Source organism: Mercurialis annua, linkage group LG2 (genome assembly GCF_937616625.2).
Source record: "Mercurialis annua linkage group LG2, ddMerAnnu1.2, whole genome shotgun sequence".
In the NCBI taxonomy this organism is placed as follows: domain Eukaryota; kingdom Viridiplantae; phylum Streptophyta; class Magnoliopsida; order Malpighiales; family Euphorbiaceae; genus Mercurialis; species Mercurialis annua.
In genome coordinates this window covers 6369458-6385073 of record NC_065571.1, presented here as the reverse complement: position 1 = coordinate 6385073, position 15616 = coordinate 6369458, and the positions used below count along the sequence as shown (strand labels likewise).

Genomic DNA, 15616 nt, shown 5'->3' with positions numbered 1-15616 from the left:
TATATTATTGTTCAGTAGATACAGTATTATTCGACAATCAAAGGCAAACTTTATCATCATACATTGTTTGAATCCCAATTGGTTCCGCCCCTGTACACCTAGTTACATAAATACAACATATAATACCATTATTTTATTACAAATAGAGACTTTTATTCAGTACAGTCGACCCTCTAATAATTAATACTCTATAAATTAATAATTCTAATAATTAATTAAATTCCAAGGAACCAATTTTAATATTACGTCTTATAAAGTACTCAATAACTTAATAATTCTAATAATTAATAAAATTTTAATCCACCATGTATATTAATTATTAGAGGGTCGACTGTATATGACCTTTTTTATTATAGTTTAAAATTAACAGGTAAATCAACCACAACACTGAGGGGAAAATACGACTGTATTGCATCTAATGTAGGCCTTTATCAGATTATACACTGCTGCTTGCACATCAATACACAAACAAATATGAACCATAATTATGCATTGACAATCATACCCCCTGCACAACAAGAGCATATATTTTGTTATAAGTAAAAATATACATGTAGAAGATAAAAGGCTAGCAAAAATAAAAAAATACATATAGAAAAGTCTTATCTTACAGCATTTTGAAAATAATTTAGGATTCTAGAATTTTATATATAACAATTTTTTTTTAAATATGATTTTACTATTTCATTATTTTTATTTCCATGTTACTGTATAAGATTTCAAAAAATATACATATTGAAAAAAAAATTCGTAAATACGTTTCGAAAATAAAATTACTTCTAAAATTTTAATATTCTTTGAGTCTGGAATTCTACTCAAACAGCTTAACACTACTGTCATATCTCTTATACCTAAAGTGGAAAATGCAGAGGAATTGACTGACTTCAGGCCTATATCTTGCTGCAATGTGCTGTACAAGTGCATTACCAAGGTCATAGCTGCCAGATTGAGAGGTTGTCTTGGATACCTTGTGAACAAGGCTCAGTCAGCATTCGTTCCAGGAAGGAAGATTGGGGACAATATTCTTTTAGCTCATGAGTTATTGTTCAACTACCATAAAAGTAAAGGCAAGAAGGACTGTGCAATGAAGATTGATTTAAGGAAGGCTTATGACACAATTCAGTGGGACTGCATTGAGGAGATTCTTTTAGGTCTCAGATTCCCAGATAAGTTCATTAAATGGGTAATGGTGTGTGTAAGGACACCCATGTATTCTGTGATGGTGAATGGTAGTCCAGAGGGGTTTTTTCCTGGAGCTTGTGGCATCAGACAGGGGGATCCAATGTCCCCTCTATTATTTGTTCTAGTAATGGAATATCTCTCTAGGTCTTTAAATGTAATTGATGACAAGAGATTTAAATATCACTCTGGTTGCAAGGAATTGAAAATCAAGCATATGTGCTTTGCAGATGACTTGTTTATTTTCTGCAAAGGAGAGGAAGATAGCTGTCAGTTGATTTCTAATGTTCTTCAACACTTCCATGAAGTCTCTGGGCTTCAGGTCAACACACAGAAAAGTAACATTTATTTTAGTGGAGTTGATAGTAGTATCAGAGAAAATATCTTGAGCAGATTGGGGTTCAGTGAAGGTACTTTACCAGTGAGATATTTGGGGGTGCCTCTTGTGAGCAAGAGATTGACCAAGCAAGATTGTAATGTGTTGATTGAGAAAGTCACTAAGAGAATTAATCACTGGACTGTTAGACATTTGTCTTATGCAGGAAGGCTTCAGCTGATCAATGCAGTACTCTTCAGCATGCAAGTTTATTGGTGCTCAATCTTCATTCTGCCTTTGTCAGTTACCAGGGGGGTTGAAAGAGTCTGTAAGAACTTTTTGTGGAAAGGAACTTCAGATTTTAAGCATGGCAATCTTGTGGCTTGGAAGCAGGTGTGCAGATTGAAAAGTGAAGGAGGCCTGGGGATTAAGGATTTGGTTCTCTGGAACAAAACTGCTGTAATGAGACATATTTGGGACCTGGTAGCAGTGAGGGAGTCTTTATGGTCTCTGTGGACTATTAAAAACAAGCTAAAGCTTCTGAGTTTTTGGGGCATAACCAAACCTTTGGTGGCTAGCTGGAACTGGAGGCATCTGGTTAAGATGAGAGATGAGATTAAAGACTGTTGTGATTGCTGTTACTTATAGTTGAACAGAGTGTCTGTAGTTTTTGCAGGATGTCCCTGAAAAATGGGTGATGATCAAATTATAGACAAAATGCTGCCCAATTTTAGTTAGAAATGTAGGTTTAACTAATTTAAAAATTTGTATTTTTTAAATCTCAGGACCGTTTTCAGGCAGAGCTTGCTGCAGCAACACAGTCTCAGGCAGCTGGAGAAGGGAGTTCGTCGACTCCAGAGCCGATCGACGAGAACGAGCTGTTTTTGTCTCTCGAGGCAGTCAAGAAGCAGCGAGTCTACGGTATTGGATCGGCTTCAGCATCCTACATCGGCCAGAGCAGCGCTAGCCGATTGCGCCGCGGCGGATCATCCCAGCAGGGGAACGTTAGTACTGAGGACATAGAGCAGCGTATTGCTAGGGAGGTTGAGGAGCGGCTCGAGCAGCGGATTCGTACTGTGGAGGCGGGTTTCGAAGAGCGGGTCGAGCAGCGGATCCGTAGTGTGGAGGCGGGTTTCGACGAGCGGATCCGTACTGAGCTTGCGCGGCTGATGACTACACTCCCACCCGAGTTACGCCCGCAGTTCCCACCACCCTCACCCCCTCCTGCTGATGACACCACCAGTTTAGAGTAGGCTTGTGATACACTTGGACATATTTATGTTTTTTGTTCGTATACTTTAATATTAATGTTTTTTGTATGCTTTTTGACGTTTATATATATATTACGGATTTGGTTATATATATTTATTGTTTCTTATGTATGTGAATGGTATATTTAACAGGTCTAACGAATAACAGAAAAAATATGAAAATAAGCCGTAAAAAAATAAAATTTTGCCAAAAATAGGTAATTTAGCGACGACCTTTTTTAACTTTAGCGACGGATTTTCCGTCGCTAAATTAACATGACACGACTGTTTCTTGCAATTGGCGACGGAATTTTCCGTCGCCAATTGCAAGAAACAGCGACGGAATTACCGACGGAATTTCCGTCGCCAAGTTAGCGACGGAAATGCCGTCGGTAATCCGTCGGAAAATTGGTCGGCTGGCCGACCAATTTACCGACCTTCTGCCTCCAACTTACCGACGGCATATTCCGTCGGTAAGTTGGCGACAGACTGTGTTTTGGGTCGCTATTACAATTAGCGACCCAAAATTTACCGACGGACGGAGTCCGTCGGTAATCCGTCGCTAATTGTAATTAGCGACGGATTTCAGGTGTTTAGCGACGGATATTTCCGTCGCTAAACACCTGTTTTCTAGTAGTGATATCAGATTTACATCCTGAAATTTCCATTCAGGATTCTGATATTCCCAAACAAGCTAGGGTAATGGAATTGTGGAAGAAAGGCAAATGGGAGTTACCTGATCCTATTGATGACAATACAGATAGGGTGTGGAATCTCATAAGGCAAAACTTCAGGATTACTGGCAATGAAGATATAATCAAGTGGAAGTACAACAGGTCTGGCAAGTTCTCTATTCAAAATGCTTGGGATCACTTCAGAGAGAAAGAAAATGAGGTAACCTGGTGGAAGCTGCTATGGAGGTCTGGTTTCATTCCCAGGCAGAGTTTCATAATGTGGTTAGCTATGAAAGGAAAAATGAGGACTAAAGACAAATTGAAGAGATGGGGTTGTGTTCCTGATGATATTTGTGTTTTGTGTAAGAATGGAGTGGAGTCTTTTAACCACCTTTTCTTTGAGTGCCAAATCTCTAAAACTATTTTGAGGAATGTGTTGCAGAGATGTATGATATACAGAGATGTTATGAACTGGAGAAGAGAGGTCTCATGGTTCTGCAGGAAAACTTTGGGGAAGAGCATTTTAGCTAGAGTGAGAAGGATAGCTTTTATCAGCACCATCTACAACATATGGAAAGTCAGAAACCGTATTATTTTTGACAGTGTGAGTATGTCTCCCCTAATTGTGAATAGCTGGATTAGAAATGATGTCTTGATGAACATGTTTGTTAAGAGAAACAATAGTCCACAGTTTATAGAGATTTATCAGAATTGGCAAAGTCTAGATCAGTAGGTTGTCTCTGATGTTGTATTGCCAGCTTTAGTTGCTCCTTTGTGAGCCTTGGGTGTAATTGTTGTTTGAGCTTAATATAATCAATGGTTTATTACCAAAAATAAAATAAAATTACTTCTAAAATTTTAATATTCTACGTATATAATAAAAAATAGGTCTAATCACTCAAAAACCCCTCACCTTTAAACTTTTTTTCAATTCTACCCCGACGTTGAAAATTTGTCAATTTTACCCACTTTTGAATTTTCTGTTTTCAATTGTACCCCAATATTTAAATTTTTGTTAATTTTTTTACTTAAATGATGAAATCATTCAATTAATTAAGTCTAAACATGAAATTAAATTCTTTTTTATTCAAAAAAGTACAAATAAGTCCTTTATTTTTAAAAACTAACTAAAAACCATAATCAAATTAACACTAATTTAAATTCTTAATTAATTTAACTAAATTTAAATAAATTTTAAAAATATACAATTAATATATGCGAGACATGTAGAATGTTTTAAACAAATTTCCAAACGCAAAAGACGTTAATTTAATTTTTCAGGGTACAATTGAAACACAAAAATGCAAAATAGGGTAAAATTGACAAATTTACAACGTCAGGGTATGATTGAAAAGGGGCTAAAAGGTCGGAGTTTTTTAAGACATTAGGCCTAAAAAATATATATACTTTTAGTCATTCCGTATTAATATTTTTTGGTTTGAGAAACGCATACCATTAGGATGCAGAACTTGGCCAGTGATAAAAGAAGAAGAGTCATTGCAAGCCAGGAAGAGAAAAGAAGGTGCAATCTCAAATGGTTGTCCTGCTCTGTCCATCGCCGTTTCACTTCCCAATTGTGCGATTCTCTGAGCAGGCAAAGACGCTGGTTGAAGGGGCGTCCACACAGGACCCGGGGCAACCGCATTGACACGAATGCCTCTGCCGACGAGGTTGAGGGCTAGACTCCTGGTAAAAGATACTATGGCTCCTTTGGTGGAACTGTAGTCTAACAATTCTGCATTTCCAGCATAGGCTGCCACAGATGTGGTGTTGATAATGCAACTCCCTTCTTTCATATGCTGTAATGCATACCTGTGCATTTCATTTCCAAACATCCATCAAAAGAATTATATTGTGTCAAATATATCCATAAATATCTCATTAAAAATATCTATATGATAACTAAAACATTTATAAATAAATTAAAAATATTAAAAAAATACTACTACATCAATAAAAAAAATTATAAATGAATTTATTTTATCTAAATTAACTAAATTTCTTGATACTTGCGTTTATTTGTGTAAAATATATTTTATTTATTTTTATAAAATGAAAAATTTAAATTTAAAAAAAAAATTATTTCCATCTCGACCTCAGCGTTTCCATCTCAGTCTCGCCTTTTTCATCCCGATCTTGGTGTTTCCATCTTGATCTCTGCTTTTCCATCGATCTCGTTGTTTCAGCCTCAATCTCAGTGTTTCCGTTGTGATTTAGTCGTTTGCAGTTCATTAAAAATCACGCATGATTGATCAAAACATATAAGATTGGAATGATTAAGTTTTTAATTGTGCTTACCTGGACATGAAGAAATGAGAAAAGATGTTGGTCCTAAACACCCTTTCAAGCCTATGCTGAGTAATATCTTGAATCGTAGGAGTGAAGATTTGTTCAGCTGCATTATTAATCAGAATATCAATCTTTCCGTATTCGCTCATCACTCGATCAACAACCTTCTCGCAATTTTCTTCGAATCCGACATCGGTATGAATGGCAATAGGATCTTTTGCTCCTTTTGGCTTGATCTCTTTTAAGATGTTGAGGATATGGTCTTTGTCTTCGTCCTCCTGACCTTTCACATAAGTAAATGCCACAGTTGCACCTTCTATAGTAAACAAATATGCTACAGCTCTTCCTATACCCGAATCACCGCCTGTCACCAGCGCTACCTTTCCCTGCCATTTTCACATTATGCTATTAATCTACAATCACATAGTGCGACTTATGTAACATGTATACGGAAAAACAAAACACAACAAAACAATGTTATTTTAAAGTAATTCTATATTAAAATTGAAGTTTTATGTCTAAAATGTCAATTTTCCGATTAAATGAAGTGGTACAACTTCAATTGCAACTACACTTGCTCACTGGCCGGGGACCCGCCCTGGCCCGGCATTGCTTGAATCGAGATTGAACATTATATTTTCATATAAACCACACCCAAGTCAATCTCGCATTAAGTCCCTTCTTTTACGAGCAAACTTGGATTTATAAGTATATTTGGTTTATTTCACTTTGAGTATAGACTATGAGTATTAATATGTTTTCTTTTTCATTTGGAGTGTCATGAAGGTGCATCTTAATATAATTAGTTGATTTCTTTCTTCTTAAGAATTTAGGGGCAATATTGTTAAGATAATATTATTCAGAGCCTCATCCAATAACTTTAGCTTTTAAATAAATCGAGTATTTTATATTGTATATAGTAGCTTTTATGATAGAAAGGTTTAGAATATTATACTTAGTACTGCCTCAAATCCATTGTCACTTTTCATTTTCTCGCAAATTAAAAATACGTTAAATATATAATGTTATATATATATATACACATTTTATTCTATATCCCTCACTCTTGCCTTTCGGATATGAGATAGTCAACAACATTGTTAATTTTACCTATTAATTTTATATATTAAACTCATTTATATTAATAGTACAAAAGGTAAATATGTGTTAAGTAATATAAAAATAATATTATGTTGGGACATCAAAAATAAAATATTTAATTCTCTAGGTCATTCAAGTTACCGGTATTTACAAAAAGGTCACTATCAATAACAAAAAACATGTAGTTTGTGACGGGAAAATATGTCACTAATTTGTCACAATTTTGGGCTTCACAAATAATTTGTGACGAAAAATGAAATCCGTTACAAATTAGTGACATCAATCCCTCACTAATTCGTCACAAACTCATTGTTTACTAGTAGTGTATATGTTTCATTTTGTTACAAAAAAGTCATCAAGTTGTTACTTTTTGCTACAAAAATGTTTTTGTTATTATAAAAAGAATATTTAACTTCTTGTGAATCACAAAAAAAAAAAGTCACTAAGTTATACCTTTTACTTGAGCTACGTTCTTTTTTATAATTTCGGCTTTCCATATAAATAAAAACACCGTTTTAGCGTGAAAATGGGTGTTTTATATGAGTGCGGATTTGACATCTCCGGTGATATGTTTATTAATTGCAGTTCCAACTTTGTAACAAAAAATATAACTCGAAGACCTCTTTAAAATAAAATGAAATGTAGTAACCTTTTTGTAGATACTAATAATTACAGTGACTTAGAAAATTTAATATCCTCAAAAAGTAATTCTTATATAGTTATCTAAAACAAAGATAAACACAAGATAAAATAGACATGTATACTTATTCGATTAGGATTTCCTCATATTTTAAAAAACGTGAGACATTAAGTTCAATTAATTTATCCCATAAAAGAATGGTGTAGATTAAAAATGGTATAATGTCTTAAAAAATCCCGACCTTTTAGCCTCTTTTCAGTTTTACCCTGACGTTAAAAAATGGTTAATTTTATCCTATTTTGCATTTTTGTATTTTAATTGTACCGTGAAATATTAAATTGATGTTTTGTTCATTTGGAAAAATTAAAAAACGTTCTCCATGTCTATCATATATTAATTGAATATGTTAAAAATTTATTTAGATTTAGTTAAATTAATTAAGAATTTAAATTATTTTTAATTTGATTATTGTTTTTAGTTAGTTTTTTTAAAATAAAATACTTATTTGTACTTTTTTGAATGGAAATAAATTTAGTTTTATCTTTAAACTTAATTAATAAAATAATTTCTTCATTTAAATTAAAAATTGTGAAAATTTTAAAAATTAGGGTACAATTGTAACAAGATATTGCGAAATAGGGTAAAATTGATCAGTTTTCAACGTCATAGTAAAATTAAAAAGGGGCTAAAAAGTCTGTTTTTGGAGGTATTAGGCCGATTAAAAATATATAAATTAAATGAAATTGATCTACACTTTTTTTTACAAAGAATATATCTATACTATATATAAAAGCACGGATGGGGGGGACAGTCAAATTTACTGAATAATCCTTTTCAGTTTACTACTAGATAAAGGTTTTATAGTCATTAACTAATTAGTTATTTAATTAATCACTATTATAATTAAAGTCCTAATTAGAATAGGTAGCTAAATTATCTCCAATTTAGTTTTTAGTAATGTAAAAAATAACTAAATTGTCTCCAAATTAGTAGGAATGCCTATATTTTAGATTGATTGAACTACAAAATTAAAATACTGTATTTGGTCAATATAATATTATTTAAATTTCTATCTTATTATTTTTAAAGATATTATTAATAAAATTAAGTTAATTATTTAATTAAGATAGATTTATTAATTTAGTATGGAAAAAATTTAATAACCGAATATATTATATTTATTTTTATAAATTTTTTTAACTAATTTAATATTAATTATAAATAAAAAAATTGATATAATTATAATATATTTATTAATATGTTTATTGACGAGTTACGTTATGAGTCACGTGCATAGCACGTAATGCGAAACTAGTATCAAATAAAATTGGCATTTCATATTCATTAAAATTTGAGAGAAAATCACTTCAAAGTTGAGAAATATCAATTCACGCTTGTTTGTTCGCTTCCCACATTATTGGCCTTACAGTTAAAATTGTTTGTATGTAGAGTTAGTAAGATAGAATAGAACGCAATAATTTTGCAAATTATTCGTATAACAAATCAATGAGATGTTTGTGATGTTGAAATTTTTAATAAACAGTGAATATTCCAACATTGTAAATATCTCATTATATTATTATACAAATAACGTGATTCAACAGTCGCATTGAATAATCGGTCGTTAAGATAATATAATAATTGGAGTCTCATCCAATTGCTTGACCTTTTCGATTGTTCAAAGATAGGTTTTCCATTAACAATAATAATAAAAAGGAGCAGTATTTAAGTTTAAACTTAAGAGAAGAAAAGGGGTTTACATGGAGCTTGTTAGAAGGCTTGTAGTGAGGAATAATGAACTGAGGAAGAGGGTGCATCACGTATTCTTTCCCCGGCTGCTTCTCTTGACTCTGTGCCGGAAATCTGAATCCACGTTCGGTTGCCATTTCCTCCGCCGCAAACTGAAACTACTTTTATAAACTTAATCCACCACCAAAATTGAACTTTTGATTTGAAATGTGGAGTTCAGTAGAGAGGGATTTTATAGGCTATTGGTTGATGATCCACGCGTTTACATGCAGGAGAAGTAACCATGTCTCAGGTTGTTTGATAGCTCTGTCTCAACTGTATTATGATCGCCACGCTTCCATATGTTCTGTTTTCTTCTCCACAAGTTTTCAACACTAAAATGGGCCCAAAACAAATAAATTACTGACTTTGGAAATGTAAATGATTACTGACAAATCATTGAGTAATTAAAAATTAAACTATATTCTGAATTAGAGAATACGTAGGTCAGAAGAATAATTTTAGGAAGAAGGCTAAAAAATGTCCTAATATTACTGCTCACGCTTTTATAATCCCTCATCCCTCCATGTTTTTTGAGATTCAATTATAACTCTTATATTACTAAAACGTTAACATGAGAAGGGTGCAAATTTTAGGTTTTAGCAACATGAGGATTATAATTGAGTCTCAAAAAATATGAAGGATATTATGATCATTTTTTAGCCTTTCCTATGATTTTATATGTAATTTGTAAATCATTTTTTTATATGTAATTTTGTGAGTCATTTTACTAATCAATAGAAATATATTGAAAAAATAAATGCTTTAATTATTTAATAAAGATATAATAAGTAGTTAGTATAATTCTAACTAAATAAACTACGGGTAACTTATTCTGACCATCCTTAAACTTTCGAATTTTTTTATTTCAGTCACTAAACTATTTTTTTTTCATTTGATCACTGAACTTTCATTTTTTTTTCATTTTGATACTTCAGGCCAAAAATGCTTAGGTGGCAGCCAGAAGTTGACATATGACAACCGGATTTTATAAATTTTACTTTAAAAATTTATCACATATACATAATTTCACTTTAAAAATGACTTTTTTTTAGATCAAATAATGCATGTATGGCAAGTTTTCAGGTTAAACAAAATTAATTCCGGCTGCCACCTAAGCATTTTTGGCCAGAAAATACGAAAATGAAAAAAAATGAAAGTTCAGTGATCAAAATGAAAAAAAATAGTTAGTGATTGAAATGAAAAAATTTGAAAGTTCAGTGATTTTCATGATCAATTATTCATAAACTACAATTGTCATATGTATGTAAATTAAATAAACGTGGCCTTAAAACAAAAAAAATTAAATGAGCGTATTTTTTACGAACGGAAGGAATAGAAATCTATTCTGGACTTCTGGTTGTTTGTTCGAACACTGATCAAACCAATATTATTTAATAAACAAAATTTTACCTATAACGAGGTATGTACAGGGGATTGGGATTCCCTGAAGTTCAAAATGAACTTGAAAGAATCATGTTTACAATCTAAACCGTTTATTGTAAAATGAATGGGGTAGATTAAAAAGGTACAAGAGGTTGTATAATCTGTAAGATACTTTTCACCAATCTCTATACTGATACTCTTACGTATATTTATATAATGCTCTTTGATGCATGTAGCATAAAAACACTTTGTGATGTTAGAGAATCTTCGTAGTCCTTAGGTTTTTTATTCTGATTTTGGTATGAGATACTCTATATCTGCATTTGAGCTCTATCAAACACATTTAAGTTTTCATCAGTTTTGTCATGTTCCATATATTTTTTTCACTAGACCGAATTATTCATATTTCAGTCTCATGAGTTAACTATTAAATCAAGTGACATGTCATAAAATATTAACGAAATTATAAAAAAAAATCCATTGAATGAACAACCAAATTATTAAATATATTTAGAGACGATTAGTGAACGAATAAAAGTCTGGGGATATATCAGAAAGAAAGAAGAAAATTTGGAGACAGTTCAGAAAGAGATAATAAAGTTTTTTTTATATAATTGCCTATTTTTTATAAGCAAGAGATAATAAAGTTAAGAAACGATTAGTAAAAATTACCCAAAAATTATGAGTTACGATTACTTAATTGAACTAAATTTTTGCGTCACTACTACCAGTATTAAAATATTTACTTTTTAAAGCCAATTAGGTAAAATATGAACCATCTTTGACTAATTAAAGGATGAACAAATTACATACATCTTCATATGGCTTTTTTCTTTTTCTGAAAGCACTACTTTTATCTATAGCTTGTAATTTCATTTGCATCACCAAAATAAAACAAAATACATCTATAAACAAATGGGATAGCTAAACAAACGTAAACAGAAGCAAACATATCAAGTCATCAATGCCATTCACAAACACGTAAAAATATCTATTTACAAAGCTTGTTGTAGATAGTAAAATTATAAATACTTAGAGAGTTTCAATTTTTGAATGAATTTATTATTTAATATTATATTAAAATTTCAAATGATTTAATTGTTGGATAAATTTAAATTCAAAGCAGAAGAGAATAATTTTTATTAGTAATTTTAAATTTTAATGTTAAGAGTTAAGTCGAGTTTAAGATTAAAGAATTCCATACTAAATAAATGGAAATTGATCAATTGCACTTGAAGAAGAATATTTGAAATGTAAACAAATCTCAAATAGAATAATTAAAAGTATGTCAAGTAATATATAACTGAATATATATTGTATTTAACATAAGCTAAATATTTTTGAGCGAGATGAATATTAAAAAAATAAAACAAAATAACCGTGTAGGGAGTATGTTAAAATAATAAAATCATAAGTGAAACTGTTTTCGTAAGAAAAAAATCATAGTTGAAAAAAAAATGAGATTATGCTATTATGTAATCCCTCCATCAAATCGATGCACTGTTTTGGAAAAAAATTGTTCCAAATTAAAAGGCCAAATGTCTTAAAAAGGCCAAACCTTTCATAAAAGTTTCACAAAAGGCCTGACCTTTCAATTTTGTCAATTTTGGCCAAAAATAAATTATTTGGTTTCAATTGTGGCCAACTCTCAGATTGATTTCAATTTGCCTATATGGCGCCTATGTGATGCTTATGTGCCATGCTAAATATTGAAAGATCAGGACTTTTGTGAAACCAAATAATCCATTTTTGGCCAAAATCGACAAAATTAAAAGGTTGGGACTTTTGTGAAACTAAATAATCAGTTTTTGGCCAAAATCGACAAAATTGAAAGGTGGGGACTTTTGTGAAACTTTTATGAAAGGTTTGGCCTTTTTACAACATTTGGCCTTATGAATACTCATATATGTATTACTTTAATAAACTACCGTCATATATATCTTCATTAATTATAGTGGATTATATTAAAAAGAAAACAAAAGATACAAAAATTACTACTACATCAAATAAGGATAAGGCCTAATCACTCAAAAGTCCTCCACCTTTAAACTTTTTTTCAATTGCACCCTGACGTTAGAAAACTCTCTCAAAACCCTCCTACCATTAAATTCCATTCCAATTGCAGACGTAGGAAAATCCTCTCAAAATCCCCCCATCTTTAGATTTTTTTCAATGTACCCTAAATTAAAAAAAAATTATAGCTTTAATTTTAAAAAGTTACTGGATATAATTTTAAGAAGAATGATTTTTTACATTATTAATAATATTAGTGTGTAATTAGAATATAGATTAAAAATGAAAGATTATTTAAAAAAAAATTCATGTGAAAAGAGATCAATTTAATACTTTGGGGTACAATTGAAAAAGAATCTAAAGGTGGAGGGGTTCTGAGAGGAATTTCCTACGTCAGGGTGCAATTGAAAAAAAGTTTAAAGATAAGGGTCTTTTGAATGATTAAGCCTAAGGATAAATGTAGTTTTCTTTTATAAATTAACCCTTTTTCGTAGAGAAACTAAATTTCTTAATAATCGTGTTTGTCCTAAAGTAACTATTAATATTGGATGGAGGGGGTATTACTATTATATACTTCCAAGTTGAAAGGGCTTGAGGATAAGGGTATGTAACTAAAATAAGAAAGAAGACAATAAGTAAGAAAAACTCAAAAAACTGTAACAATTCAATAGCTGAATTTCGGATTTATGGTTGAAAAGGGTGAACTTTGCAAAATTCACTACTACATTTGAAGTTATTAGCAAGGGTAGCCGATTTATTCTCATAACAAAACATGAGCAATTTTATTAGGCATGTCTACCATAGCTCTGGAATTAACATTTCAACAGGAAATCATACCTAGCAAAAAGTTTTGGACTTTCACGGAGTAGAAATGAAAGTAAAGCAGCATTATATTTGTCCCAATATAACCTCAGCACCAGATACCTTGAAGTCCGACGGAGCTTCCTCCAAATTAAGGACCTTAACATTTCCGTCTTCCACATATGCTGACCATCTACACAAAACCATATTAAAACACATTGAGGTTCAAAACAAATCATTTTGCTCTCAAATGTAAGATCTGAAACCGATACAAGTACAACATTTCCATTTCGAACCATGAAAAAAGAAAAGAATAATGTTAAACAGAACAAAAACCTTTTTGAATCTAACCAGTCAAAGCCTATTACCCAAATGGCTAAACTATAGCCAAAGTTCTAAATGCTGTCCAAAATCCAAACATTGTCGAGTAAAAGGAGAAAAAGATTAGTGTACCTATGAGAGCGGGGTCCAAGCAAAGCAACGGAGAGATCTTTATCTAGCTCCAAGCTTTTGTGAAAGCTACCATCAAAGTCCCCATAAAATTCAATCTGTATTGGGAAATAACTAAAGTAAGAAATGGAAAACAGGAAACTTATAACAATTTATCACCAACCATCACTAATTTTAACTAAATATGGAAAGGAAAGAAATTGTCTGAGCTATTTTTCCTGTTCAGAGTATGCCAATGCAATCTTAGTGAGGTGGCTGTCGTTATGGCAATCATATGCAGACTAGCAAGAAATGTTACTTAGACTCGGCAAGCCACAATCTTAGTGAGGTGATCATATGTTACTAGATAAGGATATCTGCCGAGGAGCTGGACTAGTGTATCAACATCCACGCAAAATTTTCATAGAATTTCCATTACCTATGAACTGTATGTACACTCAATGGATTATCATTAACATCTACGAACGAACAGTGACGAATTGGAACAATTCGAATGCATAAAAGCTTTTACGTGCGTTGTTGTGCACCTTAGCTAAACAATTATGTGATAACCTTTTATTCTTTCAAAACTTCTTCACTATAGCACTTCACGTGGATTTTGAAGCCCAGATTCGACATAAAAAGACCATATGCAAATTCACACAATTAGTGGAGAAAACTAAAAAAAAAAAAAATCACTTAGCACACAAATTCAATTTCAAACACAAACCAAAATAAAGAAATAAGAGAATTCACTTACAGAATCATTAGCTTGAAGCTTTTCAGCCCAGGCATTGAGAACATAAGGATCATTAACAGCCACACAAATCACAGAATCAATGCCTTTAGCTTTAAACTTATCAAAATTCTTTGTGTAACTTGGAACATGCTGCTGTGAACAAACCCCTGTATGTGCTCCCTATTTTGTAACATAACATACCAATTTTGTCACTTAATATTACTGCATCATTAGTAAAATTAAACATAAAATTACTTACAGGCAGACCAAATATCACAACTTTCTTCCCCTGAAAATGTGAAAATTAAACAGAAATAAGCAACTAAAATAAATAATCTCTTAAAAAAAGAGTTTGAAAATCAAAGGGATGATAATATAAACCTTGAAAATGTCTTTAAGAGGAGTAGTGGAGAACTTAGAGGAGACACCTTCGTCCCAGGTCCTGGATTTCTGGAGAGAGACATCGGGTGCAGCCGATACTATATCTGTTCCCACTGCAATCTTTGCATAGGACCTTGATGACCCTCCGATTCGGAGGAGACCATCAATTAGTGATGTGGAAGCAGAAGAAGATCGTGTCGTCCGCCTCAGTATTATTGAACTTGCCATTCCTTTACTTTCTCAACGTGAACCAGACGTTTTGCATTTCGGTCGTAGTGGTGGTGATGATGGTGCTTTTGGAGCCTATTTCGGGTGCCCGGCCCGAATGTTAAGTTTAAGACCTTACATTTGTACTATGGGCCAGCTCTGTTGGGCCTTTTTCCGCTTCCTTTTGTAGTTCAAAAGAATGAATAAAGTGCTCATAAATTTCTCATCAAAAAATATAAAACTACAGAAAATACTTATCTGAGCAACGTTACATCCAACATTTAGCGATGGAAAATTTATCATTTTTATGTTCTATTTTCCGTTCTGATGATCAATTATTCAGTTTATTTTATTATTTTAATTTCTTAGAACAACTAATTTACAATGTACTTCATAGTTTTATCAATAAAAACTATCCTAACT

The 15616-nt window shown here is 32.0% G+C and overlaps 2 protein-coding genes across 2 annotated transcripts; both read right to left on the bottom strand.

The window, feature by feature from the left end:
* Nucleotides 1–344: 344 nt before the first annotated feature.
* Nucleotides 345–9955, bottom strand: LOC126667241 (NADPH-dependent aldehyde reductase 1, chloroplastic-like). The gene is made up of 4 exons (XM_050360210.2): nucleotides 9210–9955; nucleotides 5718–6094; nucleotides 4873–5231; nucleotides 345–508 (listed from the first exon to the last, which is right to left on the bottom strand). Exons 1-4 carry the CDS (start codon nucleotides 9333–9335, stop codon nucleotides 486–488), a joined length of 885 nt encoding a protein of 294 aa, XP_050216167.1. The 5' UTR covers nucleotides 9336–9955; the 3' UTR covers nucleotides 345–485.
* Nucleotides 9956–13291: 3336 nt separating this feature from the next.
* On the bottom strand, nucleotides 13292–15294 carry LOC126667246 (peroxiredoxin-2F, mitochondrial). Its single transcript, XM_050360217.2, has 5 exons — nucleotides 14987–15294; nucleotides 14865–14894; nucleotides 14627–14785; nucleotides 13891–13985; nucleotides 13292–13630 (listed from the first exon to the last, which is right to left on the bottom strand). Exons 1-5 carry the CDS (start codon nucleotides 15212–15214, stop codon nucleotides 13525–13527), a joined length of 618 nt encoding a protein of 205 aa, XP_050216174.1. The 5' UTR covers nucleotides 15215–15294; the 3' UTR covers nucleotides 13292–13524.
* Between the last annotated feature and the right edge of the window lie 322 nt (nucleotides 15295–15616).